General features: G+C 37.7%; 1 protein-coding gene across 4 annotated transcripts; it reads right to left on the reverse strand.

Annotated features, from left to right (window-relative positions):
- Positions 1-1,042: 1,042 nt before the first annotated feature.
- LOC110855470 lies at positions 1,043-17,458 on the reverse strand. 4 transcript variants are annotated; one of them, XM_035854560.1, is made up of 15 exons: positions 17,079-17,454; positions 9,031-9,265; positions 7,146-7,417; positions 4,184-4,646; positions 3,880-4,014; positions 3,711-3,814; positions 3,535-3,640; positions 3,259-3,449; positions 2,898-2,928; positions 2,684-2,824; positions 2,481-2,603; positions 2,252-2,370; positions 2,093-2,174; positions 1,682-1,839; positions 1,043-1,611 (listed from the first exon to the last, which is right to left on the reverse strand). In XM_035854560.1, the coding sequence occupies exons 1-15, from the start codon at positions 17,102-17,104 to the stop codon at positions 1,368-1,370; spliced, it is 2,430 nt and encodes an 809-aa protein (XP_035710453.1). In that variant the 5' UTR covers positions 17,105-17,454; the 3' UTR covers positions 1,043-1,367. The 4 variants fall into 4 exon arrangements, with proteins under 4 accessions (XP_035710453.1, XP_035710451.1, XP_035710455.1 ...); XM_035854558.1 differs by having other exon boundaries at positions 2,093-2,195; positions 17,079-17,453; XM_035854562.1 differs by lacking the exon at positions 1,043-1,611 and adding an exon at positions 1,951-1,983 and having other exon boundaries at positions 1,716-1,839; positions 17,079-17,458.
- Positions 17,459-18,424: the final 966 nt, after the last annotated feature.

Here is an 18,424-nt window from a genome sequence, read left to right on the forward strand (position 1 = left end):
ATATGCATATCCAGCATCTATCATATTTTATTTTGAAAAAAACTACACCGTTAAAAATGACCGAGCAAAACCGATTAAATTTATTTAGAGTCCGTACATATGTACATAAGTATACATCGCATCATTATGTTTGCAAAGTTTATGTATGTAGCAGGCAAGCAAGCTACACAGGAAAAGTTGCATAACATTTTTTGCATAGTTAAATTTAGACCGTCGTCAGACCAATTGAACTTACGTAAACATCTTTTACGTAAGATTCCTATATTAAAATAATCATTGACATGGTATGATAAAATACCAGAAAAAACCAGAGCAGGACACGACCTTATAAATCCCCTCCCCTTTGCACTTTTTACTTTTTATTCTCGACATGAATCCCCCGAACCCGGACCCCGAAATTGACCCCGAAAAAAAATCAACCCCAACAATCAGAAAGGACATGCTGATTGGAAACGTCAAATTGTTTGCAGGGTAAAATGAGCATGCAAGTTATTTCGCAATCAACTTGTCTCAATTGAATCATTGATGTTTCTCTTTGTCCAGTACAAACTCCGAGTTGCAATTTCGCATGACTTCATGAAATCGGCAATCACTGGCTGGCTGGCTGGCTCTGTAGAGACTAAAATCACAATGACCTTTACATAAGAATTTCTTTGCTAAAAAGAAGGCATATCTTCCAATTTGTGTTGTATGTACCTATGTATTTACTATTTAGGTTTTTGACAACACAATATTTACATACATGTATTCCAATCCTGTTATGTAGCTGTTACAATATGTATTGCGAGATGTTAAATATGTATGTAACTTAAATATTTGTAACTCAATTGTAAAATTTAGTTTGAATCATTGTCTGAGATTTTCAATATTCAAGAAATGGATTCCGAGCTGAATAGTGCCTCATAGAAAATAGGAAAACAATCTTAACTATAATTCATTGTTGCTCAATTCCTGAATACCAATTATCACTTCATGAAGCAGGAATCCAATTTGTCATTACGAACGTAAATGATCAAGCAAATTCGACAAAAAATAACACAAATTATCAAATTATCATTCTTTCTTTATTTACTTGACAACGATGTCGACCTGTAGTTTTAAGTATTTCACAGTAAACTTAATTAAACGTATTCCACACCGTTTCCCATTTTCTCTCACGAAACAGTATATTCACTTTACTTATTTAAATATGGCTAACATCGGATGCGGATATATCATATTTAATGATCTCCTTAAGTTTAAATAAGTCTATAAACCTGGAATTTTAACTCGTACATACGCAATATAAATATGTAGGAACAAATTGAATCTCTTTTGTTTAAGTACTGACTTGTTTGTCAAAATTTACGAATTTTTTTGCGACCGAATCAAATGGGCGGAACGGCAGGATGATGTAGTTTCCCATGTTTTGAGAACATCGAGCCGAGATCACTAACAGCGACGGGACAACAGTCCGCATTAACGGTGGGAAACAAGCTCCGGAAGATGATGAAGAGACCGAAAACCATTAAAATGAAGGAAAATCCTTCTTTTATTCCTTTCCAGGTTTCTTCTCCATTCCACGGCCAGAAGAATTCACAACGTATCGTTTCGTAAGCGTCTGACCAGAATCTGTAATGAGCAGAATGCATGATTTGTTTGGGGAGATCTTCAAATTTCGGAATAGAAATGAGTTCCATACCTAATGAGTAGGTTGGGACTTGAGGTATCGTCCTTGAGCACCAGTTTATTATCTAAGTTGAGATTTGGTTTGATTGGTCCGAGTAAATGTTGGAGTAATTGGGTAGGTCGGTCAGGAAAATCGGGGTTGAAATCGCCCTCGTGGTTTCCGTTACAGATCTGTCGGGGATGGAAATTGTGGATTAATTGTTGCAGTTTCAATGCGATGTTTATTTTTTAGATTTACAAATCACAGGGAATTTAAGGTTGTCATGACAACACGAGACTTACTTAAGTTAGTTGTTAAAATCCTATTTATGTATGCTGCTTGCATTATTAATTAGTTACGAAATATGTCAGTGTTACGTAAGTTTTTAGTCAGCATCATATATGTATTTACATGAAGGGAAAATAATGCTCATAAATTTTTCACCTTTCCGTTGTTATTATTTCCATTTCCGTTTCCGTTTCCATTGTTCCTCGTCGTGACAGAGTTTGATATCGAGTAGGTTATACTATGCTTATCAAGGAGTTTCCTGTAATTTAAGCATGGCTAATTTTCAAGTTAGAATTTGCACTAAAATTGTCCCACCTGGCAGACTGAATATCCTTGTCTTTTTCGGAACAGATATTTCTCAAAATGTGCACGTACAAAACCATGACTTCAATCATTTTGTAAAGGCGGACTTGCACATCCATCATCCCAACTCGCTAAAATTTAGAAAGGAAATTATTACCAGAATTTCCCGACATGACGTAAATACATAAATATTTGACAAGACGTCCAAATACTTGATTAAAAACATAATTGTCCCATTTACCCGAGAAGTTTTGGATAATTCATGCGTATAAATGTCCAAGTCTCCAGGAATGTGTTTGAAGGTTAGGATCAGTTTTGACAGATCCTCAGGCACTTTTGTCTTGCTCGTTATATCGTCAAATTTCTGAAGAAGGAACAATTTCAAAATAATTAAAAATAAATATTTCCTCAAAGCGAGCAATAATATTTACTTTGGTTACACACCTGCACAATTTCAGACAGGGATTCAATAATGTCTTCCACTTTGGTCGTGGCGTGATCATGATTGGATAGATTAATTTCCTTCCTTTGAGTTAAATTTGAGTGTTCCACTTTGAAAGTGTGGGCTAAGTGGTTAAATCGAGTCTGGAAATAATTGCAAATTAAGTTAATTAAATACTAACTTAATTTAAGTTTCATTAAAACTTATTTAGCTTACCGAAATAATTTCTAAGTCGAATTCGGCCGGACTGAAAGCAAATTTGAGAATGATTTTAAATCGTATTTATAATTATGAAATTTAGACAAAATAAGTTAACTATTAACTTAAAAGACTACCAGATTTGGTAATGTTATGGTAAGTATTATCAGGTCGTGATAAAAGATAAATAAACCAGTAACAACCAATTCGGTAATACAAATATAATCACCAATTGGTAACACAGGGCTACCACATTATTTAGAGTGCATCCATTTTATCACTGCATCGCATCACATACATACAAATATGTATCACTGTGCTATCGGTAGACAGATTTATCTGCATGAAAATAAATCCGTACTTAAAATATTTAAATTACTTTTTCTGAGTTCGCTTAATAACGTCTAAATCCTCAAATAGTTTTTCGACTAGGCCTGGAAATTTTTCTAAGCATTCCTCCGCTTCCTCTTCCAGATCTGGACCGCATGCCAGTCCACGTAGACAACCCGATTCGACAGGGAGTCCACCTTCCACGTCATTCGAGTCTTCCTCATTTCCCTTGCGGTAATCCTATTACGACATAAAAAAATAATGAGGTTTGTCAATCATTGTGTAATTGTAGAATGGCGCAGTAAGTATTTTTGCAAAAATTTACATCTTTGTCTTTTTTATCCAAGTCTAACTTGAGCGTCCTCCACTCCTGTCTCGATAATAGTCCCGCTTCTGCCTCAGATATTCTTCGGACAGGGTCGTACGCGTATCTGTGTTGTGGAAAAAATAGTATGTTTGCGAATTTTTAGCAAGTTAAAAAATTTGCAATTATGTAATTACTTAATCATATGCTCTCTCCGAGAGTCGGGAATGACACAAGCATCAGTCTGATTATAGCTGGGTAGCGATGGGCCACAGGAACTTGCACTTCGACCGTTGGAACGCTGTATGAAATTTTTGATTACATTATTTATTTGGAATTTGATAAGTAAGAAGATAAATTGTGAACCTTTTTCTTGGAACCATTTTCATTTTCTGTCCTGCGAGTAGAGCGACCCGGGCAACTGAGAACTTCGAGGTGATCGTGACCATTGTCGTCATTTACGGGAGTTTTGTCCCCTCCGTCAATATTAGTTATTGTCTCCTGGGAAAAAGTTGCAAAAAATATGCTGATTTAATTTGCATACAAAGTATCTGTATGACACAAAGTTCAAAGTCATTTGCATGATGCAAAAAGTTTTTTGCAAGAAATTTTGAAAATTTTATGCTATATTGATCTCCAAAGCTAAAAATTTCTAAATATCTGCATGTACCTGTGAACTTGACCCCTCCAACGGTGTCCAATACGTCGGAGACGACGGGTACGACAACGGGGAACCAAACGTGCCATCACTCACAAACGACATGGAATCCGAATCCCCATTTCTGCCCCGTCCACCACTCCCCGTAATTTGCAAGGGTCTCTCCAAACTGTTGTACACGCTAGAATTCACACTCCCCGGTAATGAGCTGACCGCACTTTTAAAGTCCGTCTCCGTGCTGGCAGCGTCATCAATCTTTTCCCGAGAATGGTTGGAATTTGAGTTTGAGTTGGAATTCGAGTCCGGGAGGAGAACATCTTCCTCATGAGCGACCGGTGACCTGACCAATTTCGCCTTGCGTCGATTTTCCCCAAGTATGCTGGACATTCTGCGATGACCCGACCCACCCGGGCTTGTCTCGACTTCCTGGTCAGATTCTTCCAACACGGTGGGGAGGTTTATTGTCAATCGGTAACTGTGGATTGGAATTATGCAGAAAGCATGTTAAGTAATCTGGGAGCAAAATACAGATATATGATTTTTGCACATTATGTAAGATTTGCAACCGAGAAAACTGCACAATGCTGAAATGTCTGGCGCTTACAATCAGGTGTTGCAAGAGGAAATCCAAATGCATATCGACTGTGATTGCAATGTACAAGTAAGGACATAAATAAATGCGAATTGTATGTTGCGAATGAGATACATAGACATGCATACATATTGAAAGTAAGTCGATACGAATACGATACGACGCTCTACTGTAAAAGTAGTGCCACTTGACTGCTGCCACAGTGTATTAGCAAATTTAACCATAACCGGGTCTACAAACACAAGAGATTAAAACTTTACGCTGGCTGACTAACTGACTGACTTAACTTGGTCACACTGGTTAAGTAAACTGGTGGTTGGTGCGAGGATATGCAAATATATGAGCAAGATATGTATGTATCAAACTTGTTGCGGGTGAGAATTGGCAAGGAATAGCATTACCATAGTTGGTCGGGTATTGACTAACTTTTAGCATGACTTAAAGTATCGGTAAAGTACATACATACATGTGATGCTGTATTAGGTGTAAATGTGTACATATGCACGTAGTCGTAGCCGTATTCCGGATACCACAACACTAAACCGAGTTAAATTATGTATACATGACTCTTAATATCACATATTTATTTTTCAATTGAAGCAGCCGATACATAATTTGTTGAGAGTCGTGTTATCTTTGGTGTGGTAGGGTTCATTTTGTGTAGTACCACTTAAAGTTATTAATAAAGTTATGGTGTGGTTATTGTATTACATATGAGTGTGGGAAAGCTTGATGAGAGATGGGCCTAGAACTTTTAAATTGTTCGATAAATGCCTACATATACTTATGTACATATGTATGTACATTGTACACAATTATTTATGCTTCTAGCACCCATATTTATGAGTTGGTTAGTCGACGTATGAATATGAATCTAATTTGTCGTAGGCTTAAATTTTTACGTAAATAATACTGGTTGTATGAGTATCTTAAGCTTCGTGTCGTGCCTATATGTATATTTACATGAATCTCACAAATATGTATGTATGCATGATAAATTAGGATGGATGGCGAGGAGTAAATAATACGTGCATGTAGAATCCTGCACGCTAGAACTGTTTGATCACGTCTCATCTCAATGTCAAATTAGGGATGCATCTCAATAATTAGAGAGATTTGGGTCGAAGCTGAAATCAAATCCGTTTCGGTTTGGCTTCAACATTTTACGAAGCCAAGCCAAAACAGATTGTCTTGGACGAAACAGGTTTGGCTACAAGCTAAATTGATATCAGCTTGGCCAGCCCGCAAAATTTAAACTTTGTTGACATTCAAATTGTGTTTACATTTCTTCCTCGGTGATAAAATTAGTTAATTTTTCGCCCTGGGCTTTAGACACTTCCTCCATGCTTATTTACACTATGGGATGCTATTTCTAATTAGTTAATTGAAGAAAATGAAACTTTTGTAACAAGGAGAAACTGATGATAAATTCTTACATGTGTGAGATTCCGTTCAAAAAGTGCACGGTACAAGGTGAGACAAAAAACTAGCTCTCTGATTGGCTGAGAGCGAGTTTTGGCGAAGCCAAAACACCAGCTTCGGGAGCCGCTCCCGAAGCCAGAACTTTCAGTTTAGCTAGCGATTCTGGCTTCAAGAAAAAAATAGTGACGTCATCAGTGACGTCACCAAGCCAAATTGGAAGCTAAATTGGAAAAACGCTTCGACCCAAACCTCGCTATTAACTAAATTGTACGCTCATGTATACAAATTGCACAGCAGGGTCGCCGTCGACCATTGCATGACTAACAAATAATCATGAGTTTGTTTGTTCTATATGAAAGAAAGTGATAACCTAACTGAAGAAAATTTTATTTTGCTAACAACGTTGTAGATAAATATGAAAGGTTGGTCACATTATTTACACAAAGTTGATTGTCGGTTAATTAATAATTATGTACATACGTATGCTTTCTCTTGGCAGGGAAAGGTGCATGTGTCCAAGGGGCAAATTAACTACAAACAGCAGAGCCCATTTCGCTCTATTGAAAATTTAGAGTGGGCGTTAGAAAACCATAGGAATTTTGAGCATACATATGTACAATGCACAGACGTAATTGCTTTCTGGTGGTTTCACAATTCCAGAGAAATTTATGTTGTGCAATGCATTCTATTTTTAGTGGACATTTTATTATGAAAAGTTTTTCATTAAAATGAGCATACTAAAGAGAAATTTAGTACGAATCTTGTGTGAAACTATGTTACCACATTGGTAACAATTTATCATCCCAGGATAACAAGAACTGGTAAAAATCTCTTAAATGAGGTCCTCGCTCAGTTGTTGACGTTGCATGGACAGGTTTTTGTGTGTTTCGGTGAAAATTCGCAATTTTAGATGTGAGGAGCTAGGAAAAAATTGCACATGAGATGATTTTTGCAACCAACCTGATATCATCGCTCAATTTGTCGAGATAGTTTCCATCCCCATCTCCATCATCGTCAATAGCGTCCAGCAAACTTTTAGGTGCCGACTGTTGGGCTGAGTTCCGTCGAGAACTTTGTCCGCTTTCACTCATTGATGGATCAGTCTGGGTTGAGCAGGTGACCAAATTTGGCGATGGTTTTTTAGGTGTGAGGTTAGCTTCCGATTCGGCCAGGATTGGGCATGATTGTGTCACGTTGCCCATGCTGAGGGCTGATGTGGAACCGTTGCTTTGCTAGAATTATGAAACAATTCCAATTAGACGAGTGGGACCAATTTTAGGAATTTTAGGCTTGGCACAGGTTCACAAAGGTTACAATTAAGATTGGGTGTACTCACGTCAACCTCGTCCTATTTCGCATCGCAACACATACAAATATAGCAAATATTTTGCGAATAACATTGCGAAATTAAAACATTCCTCTTCGCTGGGTAAATTTGGGAACAAAATTATTTTAACCAAAAAGTTTACAAAGTCTCACAAATTTTGCCAAAATTCGCAAGGTCAAATGTGTAAATATGGTTATCCTTCATAGACATATTTAAAGATCTTTTTTTATGATTCAGAATAAATGTCGTCATGCGAATCTATGTAAAGTGGCTAAAGTAGTGGAGCAATACATCGCCACTATTCGCTACAGATTAAAATAATCCTCATGCTGTTTCAACCTGTTTCATTGAAGTATCATCTGAACAACCCTCGACTTGGTGTATGTACAACATGCATAATTATCAAGTGAAAATAGCATTTGAAACGACTCTTGACATTTCGCTCCCTATTTTCCTGCAATTGCCCGGTTGTTGTGGCAAATGGTTATTCGCCCATCTTATTCTCATCTCGCTTTCAGTTAGAAATTCCATTTATTACCGGATTCCACTTCCTTACCCACAAGAATAATGCTCTCCCTCCACATTTATGTACATATACATACATACGTATCTTAACTCTTATTAACAAACCAAACTGTTGGACTGGGCAAGTCTGAATTTTCCCCTTGTTTGCATCCATGCAAATGCAACTTCTTCTTCCTAACATTTCTCTTCATTCCAGCCTCATGATCACGAAAGCAGGATGAGATTTAGGGAATATGCACTGGCGGCGGAAGGGCCAGAAGGACATGTGGGGACACACGGACAATGTCCCCACGATTATTCGATGTCCTCATCATCTGCCCATGTTATACACACCCCTCCCTTCCCTATCCTACAATGTTACTATCTCCACTTGTCCCCACAGCTTCCGCAGCCACTGGGAACAAGGGGGAAAGAAAATGATGCCATCTTCCTTTCTTGGTCAGCCTCCCCTTCTTGTCCAATTTACATACGGAGGAAAGTCACGCCACGCAGGAACGTAGCACTTCTTACATATTTCTCAAACAATATTTCACTCTCTGAGAACACAAATAATCCGAGACATGTTCCGTCAACGGGCTTAAAACGGTTTTCACGTCTCGTTCACTTTATGACAAGCTTAACTTGGCATCCAAGTTATTATCGAGACGAAAAGGGTTGTTGTGTCCATGCATATGCAGGACATCCATTATCGCCCTAAATGACGACGCGATGAGAGACAAGCCCAGCACGTCATCAGCTTAACGATAAACTGGTAACTTTTAGCGAGTCACAGTCAGTAAGCATTGAAGGGAAAGTTGTGCAGATAAGGATCGGAATTTGGTTTGGAACACAGTATTTAAATATTTTGCTGGCTGACAGAGTCGATGAAAGGGAAGGATTACTGAGGTCAGCATATTTGAATATTATTAAATTATGCATGCAGATTTCTGAGGAAGATTCGATTATAACTGCACAACAGGAATTTGCACACATTTAAATAATCGCGTAACTCACCATAGCGTGGAACAGTTCTTGACTCTTCTTCAGCTGTTGGCGGAATTCGGCTAATTCCTCATTGATCCGTCGCACCATTTCGTCCTGACCGGTGGTGGTGGCGGACGTCGTGGCAGCAATAATCGTCACGTCGGAATCCGCAGCAATTCCAGGATCCAATTTTCCTCCGTCAATCAGAGATCCATTGTCCGTTCCGGAAGCTGCGACGATGTCTGTCACCTCGTTCTCGACTGACCTGCAAGAAGAAAATGGAGATGGTTAGGTTATTGATTTTTCGGAAATTTTGATTAAGGTGAAAGTGTTATGTGGTCATTCTTTGGGGAAAATGATAACGATTATTATTCGCTTGGGTAGGACGCAAAATGGTGGAAAATTGGGCATTGTGTAACGTTTCTGATAAGATTTTGTTCTTTTTGAAAAATGTGAGATAATCAAGCTGGTGCTATTTTCGTGTATTGGGGCGGAAAATTGCAACAATGTGGTGGCATGATTGGTAGAAAAAAATTGTGAAATTTGACGGAAGACGAATTAGTTCAATTTGTATCAAAGCCAGTAAAGATCTGCATTAAGTAAGATTCAGCATGTGTCCATCTGGGAGAAAAAGGCGATTTCTTTCAAGTAACTTCTATGAATCGGAGTGAAACAAGGCGGAAAATGCTATCGGAAATGATCCGATTCTTGAACAATGAACAGATTCTAAATTGAAAAGTAAGCCTTTCCCTTGAAAGAGACAGAGCCTGGCTTCATTCATTTATCCCCTTCTTACACGTCGCTCAGGTCGGTTTCCGTATCAGTAATTCCCTTAAACATCGCTCGGTCTTCTTTTCACTGTTAAAAAATGTATACAGAAAACTGGGAAGTAAAGAATGATCCTGTACGTATGCACATAAGGATTTGGTTGTCTGCAGCTTCCTTCCTTTCGCCCACTCTCTTTCCGTACTTCCTTCCGTTCACTATGTATGTACATATGTACGAGACATGAACTTTGACTGCGGAAACTGTGCGAGCATTCGGGGACATTAATATTATGGAAACATTGAAGGGAATATTGAAATTTCTGAGCTTTTGTAAGGACATGTCCCTAAGCTCTGCGGACCCTGAATATCGGTGCATGTATTTACATGCCACATGAACACATTCTGTACATATTTACATATGTGTGCAGAAATGCATTTTGTAGCGAACTAGAACATTATGGGAACATTGAAATTTCTGAGTTTTTTTGGAGGGACATGTCCCAAAGTTCCGCGGACCCTGGACATTTCTGTACATGTCACATGCATGTACATACTCGTACGCTGGTTTGTGTGTAGAGTTACATTTTGCAGCGTACAGTGAATTAGGCACGTATTTACGTATACACATGTGTATTACGTGCCTAGATCTACGGTGTAATTAGAAATCTACATACTTCTCCTGAAATAAAACGGAACATGGGAAAACACTGCATCGGAGAAGGACACGGAATGACGGAAATTGAAGTAAAACCAAACCACAGGATCCCATTTTCATCCGAACTACCCAATTCTGCATGGCGCTCGGTGTGACGTTGTATGTAACCTGGTGACATGACCATTTGAACTTTCCAGTTTTGCCAACTCCACTGACATTGCGAAGGGAGAGGAGATCAAGACTTTCTTGGCGGAATGTACGCAAATACATCATCACTCCAGGCGGATGAGCCATGTTTGCATAAAATATCTATTCTGCAATTTTCTTGGACGAAAACGAATGTCAGGTTTTAAAGGTATAATAAATTGCCATTTTGTGATCTTTCACCTTTCCAAGGTAAATATGCAAATATCTGTATTGGTTAAAACCCACGAAGCAATGGACATTGTACTAATTTGAGTAAATAGTTGTAGTTACATTATAAAAATTTATGTAAATTTATGTAGTGAAATTTCACTATGTTATTTAACTTCATAGCTTATCACGTCAGAAACTGGTGTACATTTTTAGAATGACATTTCGTAACTTTATAAATACGTCGTATTGACAAACGGATGCAGAATGACATTTGCTTAGGAAGGAACCTGAGAATTTGATTTTGTTTGCGAATATTTATTCCACCTCGGGGATACTGCAGAACAATAAAATTCGCAAACAAGAGAGAACAAACTCTTGACTTTTTAGAGGTATCTAGGATAAAGGAAAATGAGATAAAAATTCAGACTGGATTTACCCCGTGAAGTGATAAAGAGACGACGTGCCGAGTGGAAGTGTGTATTAAATTATTCTCAGCAAAACGAACCAGATGCGGGGGCATGGAAGCCAAAATTGCGATACACGTTTTTCTTGCATAAACCTGGTGTCGGATTGAATAAAAAAGATTCCTAACTTGTCTCGTAACTTGTAATTCCTCGCGAGAAAGTCGTTTATTGTTTAAAGAAAAGGCGAAACAAAATCATGCAAGTTTGAAACTTGATGCCGAGCACATGTATGTACATAAATATCGCATTCTTGGGTATGTCTCGTCATAAAATGAAAGTTTTGTTGTTGGATAAGAATTTAAATATGAGTTTGAAGATGGGCTTGTTGTCGAGGAACGGATGACACATCTGTTGACAGTGAAGTTCCAAAATGAGTCGTAAAACTTTAATAGCAATCCAATCGTTGGAAGAAAAAGTATGGCAATTTCATGGTACAGTGGGCACAATTTCATTACGCATAGAAAAGTGGCGTTTTGTATACTAAATATATAGATATATGTACACAAGTTAGGTATTTAGATACATAACTTCATGGAAAAATGTACTATTAGTAAAAAAAATATGTATATAACTTGTGAAGGTATTTTTTGCAAATTGCAGACTATAAATAAAGATCTCCAGCCTGTTTTGGGAATGCTAATCTACATTTAATTTCATTTATTAAGTGGATGTAGTATTTTGTCCATATATGGCTGGACCCAAATTTGCCATTTTTTAATTAAACCTTGCAAAAAACATGTCTTCCAGTAAATATGCTTCCATGTCGTGCGAAATTCTGGTACAAAGTGTTTGCCTGAGGTAAATTGAGACTCTTTGAATGAGCAAGTTACTCGTACACCCACTTTCAGGAACTCGTTAATGCTTTAATGTTTCATGATGAAGCTGCATTGCACACTCAACCGTTAACATCTCAATTTGTGGATATCGGACCGTAATGATTCGTGCAAATGGAGGATCCTTTCATGTCACCGTGTCAAAAGAACGCCAGACTTGCTTCCATTACCGGACAAACTTCTACCTCAGCAATGTCAACAAAGCTTAGCGAAACTTGTCACAACTTGCAAATAAATAATGAGTTAAAGGTTTGCTCGAGGGGAAAAGCAAGTACATACAAAACTAAACTGGAAACAGACAAACTATTTATCCAACATTTTCATGAGTGGTGGTGTCGTTCGTTTTCATACAAAATAAATGGTATCGGTTCTGCATTACCTGGAACATTAAATGTACAAACTTTGCGTGGAAACTGGCTATTAATAGATAACTATTTGTATTTGCACTCTAAACAATAGGTACAAATCTCTTATCGAGCATATCTAATACAGATGTATGTACAATTTGGCAATTTGTGGTCGTAATTCGACATGCCATGGCAAATAATACTTATTTTCCGCGAAATTTAAACTTTTTTATTGAAAGCCGGCAGCAAGTTATCACCAAACTTGGTACAACTTGTTTGTTACCGAATTATTCACAGTGTACTTAAGACTTCATGGATCAAATTGTGCTTTCACACAGACACGAAAGTTGGTAATAATAAACCGAGTAAAATACTCGGATTCATTCACAAAGAGAAAGATAAGCAGACCGAGATGATCCATAAAGTGGAATGATGTGGTACTACCGGATGAAAGGTGGCGTTAAGCCGGCATAATTCCGCGAACCTACCCTTCGTAAAACAGTGCTCTAAATACATACATAAATGCGAAATGGTGTAATAAAATAATGCTAGGAAACCGAATTCCTCTCCTCATTTCAGCGAGTTGATGGATGAAAGGGATCACGATAATTGGAATTGAATGCAGCTTCCTCTCAAATTAAGTTGAGTTGTTATCATTGACACAAAAAAGGGAAAAGCATCCCCAAAGAGTTACATCCACAGACGACTCAACCCCATTTACTTTTTATCTAAATAACTTCATCGTACAGGAAATTGTATGTTTTCCGGGAAAACTGATGGACTTTTATGCCATCATATCTATCCCTTTTGTGAAGAAATTGGCGAATGCTTTTCAAAAACGATATCTTGCATTACCATGGAAACGGGGGAATATGACGCAGAATTTCGTTTAATGGGATCAAAGTCAGTTTCCGGATCAATTTAGCTCGTTATTCGACGTCATGTCTGCCTGAAGCACTTTAACCGCATATATGTAGATTTTTGAAATATGGGTTTGAGAGGATGTAGAAATAAGTTCTGAAACATATTTTCCAATTCTCTGTAAGTATGTAGCTGACAAAGGGAAATTTTGCGGTGAAATGTTGCCTACTTAAGTGTATGCAAGTTATGCATTAAATTTCGATATTTCCTGCCTAAGAATTTCGTACCTAAACTACCGTCCAATACAGAATTGGGACACTCCTTACATTTAAAATTCATCCCCAACATACAGAACTGTGAATTTACAATTTGTCAATAAACAAGTCCAACTTCAGAATGTTTCTTAAACTGTGGAGCGAATCCATCCACAAGATTTAGTAATACACCGAAAATACCGACACCACAATCCAAATCTAAGCAAACACTTACATCCGTCATTTCTTCGCGTGTGGTTAAACCACAGCCACGAGTAACGATAAGATACGATACGATACATAGGGTGCACTTTTCTTGAGGGGAAGATTATAAATATGAAAATATTCCCAATATTTACGCTACACCCAGATCCCAACCCTGTTTTCTTTACTTTAAAAACATGATTTGTTGCTTGGCAGAAAAAAATTGAAAGGACAGCAATTACTCGGCTAAAGGTGGAGGAGGAGGGGAACTCCGTGTTTTCGACGCATAACGAGAAACACGCGTCGCCATTCATTTCATTTGGTGTAAATTGTATATTTACATTCTTTCCGAGAAGAAGAACTAGTCGTAGAGTTTTTTTTTAACTGGGAAGTTACTTGGTGATACGTGTAATTCGGAACTTCGGAGTTGTGGGTGCCGTTTGTAGTTTTTTTTTGTGCTAGGAAAACGATATATATTTCTGGGGGATACAAAATTATGAATTTTTTTTTTAATTCTTCTGGTGCATGTGTATTTTTGATGAATTTGTTATGCGAAATTTTCCCGAATGCAAAAATTTAACTTGATGCAAACTAGATAAATTGTAAATAAATATGTTTTCATGAATGAAGTTAAGTGGATGAGATTTTGTGATATAAATAAGCGATAAACTATTTATGCATGTGCACAGATTGGTGTTTTTCTTGGTAAACTTTTGTAAACAAAAATGATACACTTTTTTAATGACACGAACTAGTTGACAGACTCCTGGCATATGGAAATCTTTCCTATTTAGCGTCTAAACTTAGACGGGAAAAGTTTCCACTGGAAAGTTTGTAGCTTGAGCAGCAATTTAGAAATTTAAGTAGAAAAGCACGCCTTTCCGAGTGTAATTTACTTTATTCAAAACTTCGTCGAGGTGACATACATAGTTTTGAATAAATTCGAAAGTTTCTAAGCAGCAAATAAACTAAGCTGTCAACTAGTATTAAATATTTGATAAGTTGCAAGGTGAAGATTTGAATAAACAGCTCAGAGAAGCAGTAACCTTGCAAATTCTAATCTCGTAAGATATTTATGCACAAGTAATTTAATCCGGTGCTGATTTATGGTAACAAATTTTCACAAAATATGTATGCCATCTTTTCTTAACCTTGAAAACGAGTGTAGATTAACACTTGAAAGCTAGATAATAAAGTCAAACTTTACTTCGTTTTCCACTAAATCTCGGTTTTAGCGAATAATTCAGTAACAAATTTTCACAAAATTTCAAAGTTTTTGAAATGTAAAATACCTAATTCGAGACCACTTATGCCAACAGAATTTTGTTAATATACCGACCGCACTAAAATTTAGTCCCTTCCTACGCGAATCTGGATACCACATCCAACTGAAATCTTACTCTACTCAGAAATTTACTAATTCTCCAAGCCAACCACTAAAACTTTCACCAGGTGCGGTTTTACCCTACATATTTCCTTCCTGTGCAATATCTCACAGAATCTTAGCAGAGATCTTGAGGACACGCGAACCTGCACCACTTTCTCCGCAATTTGCTCCTTCAGTGACAAATTCGTCCCAGCGGCGAGATAAAATCTCGTGAATTATCCATTTCTTTCTTTTCATTTGATATAAAAAGAATAAAAATCTTTTTCCTTCCTCCACCACTAAATTCCGTCATCTCAAGCTCTCAGAATTGACGTCATTTCATCAACACTGCTAATGCAGCCAGCATACTCACAAGTATAAGTACCATCTGCGTCAGATTGTGCAATCAAAGCCCACAAAGTAAACCAAGTCAGGCAAAAATCGCAAATAAAAAAAGGAAATCGCTCGCTTTTCGCAATAATGAGACAGCTTGAAGAAGAAGAAGAAGAAAGTATCTAAAAAGGAAAAATATTGTCCAGTCGAGCATGGAAGAAATACTCGGAGGGTTAATATCGTTATGTGTGCAAGTCGATATGTTACAGGGTCCCTTTTTCCAGCAAGGTTCCAACCTCTCGTGTTTTTTATGTAATGGAGTTTTGTCTCGTAAAGCGGCACGTGTTTTTAGTGTTTTATTTTCTTATATTTTTATTTCTTGGTATAAAAGTGATACAATTTTCAGAATAAAATGCGATACAATTTAATCGTCGAGTATATAGAACGGGTGCTTTTCATGGGTACGACGCATTTCGAAATTCATATTTTTTTGAAAAATTTATAATTTTGTGCTAATTCTTACTCGATGTTCTACAGATTTCTCTTGTTACTTAGCACGAAAAAACACATGTCTACAGAAAGTTAGGCGTTGTTTATAAAAAAACACGTCTTAACAACCCTGGTCGTACCTACAAGGAGCACCGCATTTAGCGAAAGTTGCAGGCCTCCTCCTGCATGGTTAAGAGGGAGGAAAGTCCTAACGAGGGAACGATGTGGATGAAAAACTTTCCCAGCGGAGAAAGTGTGGTTCTAGACGAGGGAACTGGTGAGAGAAGCGGCTTCCTTGCATTTCAGTTGGCATTGCAGGCCGGAGTGAAATATCGATCTCATCTTTGGCAATGAGAGGCTGAGAGTTGGATGAGAGTTGGGAGCGAGGGTGCCTCGTAATGGTTCCTCTCCCTTTCCTTCCGCTTTTTCAAGGGTAAGATGTGCACCGACTAACAAAATATTGGGACCTGCTCGTGTACGGTATCTTGATATTTATAGGATTATTATTAGCCGGAGATTCATTTTGCGTATGTAGTGCAGAGATTATTGTTATATGTTGGGCAAAGATAAGTAATTTTGTAAGAAATTGTATTGTTTAGAGAGGTGAGTATACTGAATTTGGTGATAATTTTATGGCCGAATTTATGCTGAATTTGTCAACAATTGGTGACAAACTTGAATTTTATGTATCACCATTTCATGCCAAGATATGACCACATTCGTATTATGCACACTGTTAAAAATCCGGTAGAGTCGTATATACCATACATATATTTTTCATTACCACAACAACAAATTATTAACCGGTAATGCATGCCCGTTATTACCAGTGTCGGTAGAGTCATATGTACTCCGGTCAGTAACGATTTAATCCCAGTTTTCTAAGAGTGTACTAAATAAATCCGCAGAGTCATATTTAATTTAGAGTGTGGAAAAATGGGGTTGTTAGTAAACAATCATCATTATCCACCTCACAATGTAATGATTGTTGTTTGGTCAAACTATCCAAAAAACGTGGTGGTATCGGAGTTCATGTAATGAAAACGAGAACAAAGAGGTGACTACAATGCCATGGCCGAGCTAATCAAGCCAAAGGGACTCGCGAGAGAGAACTCTCATCAAAAATAGATGGACGTGTAAGATCTCACCGTATCGGACTGAGGCAATTTCCCATGGCTGGACTGCGGAGGAAGTTTGCAGTGGTGAGAGACTTTCTCCTCTGTGACCCGATCACCTAACGAGAGTGGAAGGGATGCGAGAAATAGAAATCCGTCAAATTCACTCGGATACAACGGTAATGTGGCCTTGGGACCAATTTTGACAAAAAGGGCGACTGTGTTTGTACCTCTTTTTTGGCACAAAAAATGTGAGCACTTTTTTATGAAAAAAAAAATGCACAACTTTGTTTTTTCTTCGCAAAAACCTGGAATACCACCGATTAAGCTTGGCTTGTCTAATAAAATTTGCGATTTCTTTGCAAAAATCCCGTCTGCGAAAAAAGCTCCGTTCCACTCCGGTTGAGAAAGCGGACTGAGAAAAAGAGAGTCTCAAACCGGGCATTATGTATGTGCAAGTGGAGGGGAAAAGATGCAGTCCTGTACTTTCGGCTCATACCGGTCTGAGAATCGGGCACAAGCGCAACCTGCTTTATAACCAAGTAGAGACAAATAAGTCGCAAGAAGCACTTCTTCACTGACTGACTTTTTGTTTTGAAATGGAAGGGAATGGGATTCTTTATTTGGTCGAATTCTCCATCTCATGATGCAATAAACGTTGGAAAGAATTTGTGCAACAAATATTTCACTCTGGATGGAAATAATAGCCTGTAAAGAGTTGTATGTTTTAGAATAAAAGTAAATAAATCAAGGACAGCGTCTGGGACAAATTGTGTACGCTTCTGTACACAGAAAAATGCAGAGATATGATTAAGCTGGAGATAGGGAGAGAAAATTTTAATGGTCATTGATATGTACATATCAGGGAGGATTTAAATTAGATAATGACATCGATAAATCTGGAAATATTTAGATATCTGATTTCGTAAGATTCTGAAATTTGATTCTAAAATTCTGAAAATCTTGAAGTTTTATTTGCAGAGGACGTTTTAGTCGTAGCGATATAGGCAAATTTCTCTGATAAGTAAATTTCTCCGACTTCCAGCCATCGTGATATTAATGAATCAGTCAGAGCGAACTCACGGGTCACTAATTGCAAGCTGAATTTGATTTCGGGGACGTTCAGCCGAGTGAAAGTTTGAGAACCATCCATTTAATTTTTACACTCGGCTTAATAGAGTGTGAAAATCTCTTAAGAGTAAGAATTAAATGATTCGACAAGCAGATCCGCCGACTATTTCAAAAGTACAAATACTTAATTGGATTATGTTCCCCACATGAAACGAATTAAAACTTAGCATTTTTTCGGGCGCCAAAATTTCCTTTGGGGGGGTTATGAGAATAATGGGAGATAAATGTGGTGCACATAGGGCACAGCA

Source organism: Folsomia candida, unplaced genomic scaffold (genome assembly GCF_002217175.1).
Source record: "Folsomia candida strain VU population unplaced genomic scaffold, ASM221717v1 Fcan01_Sc001, whole genome shotgun sequence".
NCBI lineage: Eukaryota > Metazoa > Arthropoda > Collembola > Entomobryomorpha > Isotomidae > Folsomia > Folsomia candida.

Excerpts from the sequence above, each read along its gene's own strand:
- LOC110855470 (XM_035854558.1), bottom strand. The coding sequence starts at position 17,104 with ATGGGAAATTGCCTCAGTCCGATACG. Across the intron at positions 2,825-2,897 it reads TCGACTTAGAAATTATTTCG|ACTCGATTTAACCACTTAGC; the intron begins GTAAGCTAAATA and ends AATTATTTCCAG. Across the intron at positions 2,604-2,683 it reads CCCTGTCTGAAATTGTGCAG|AAATTTGACGATATAACGAG; the intron begins GTGTGTAACCAA and ends TTCCTTCTTCAG.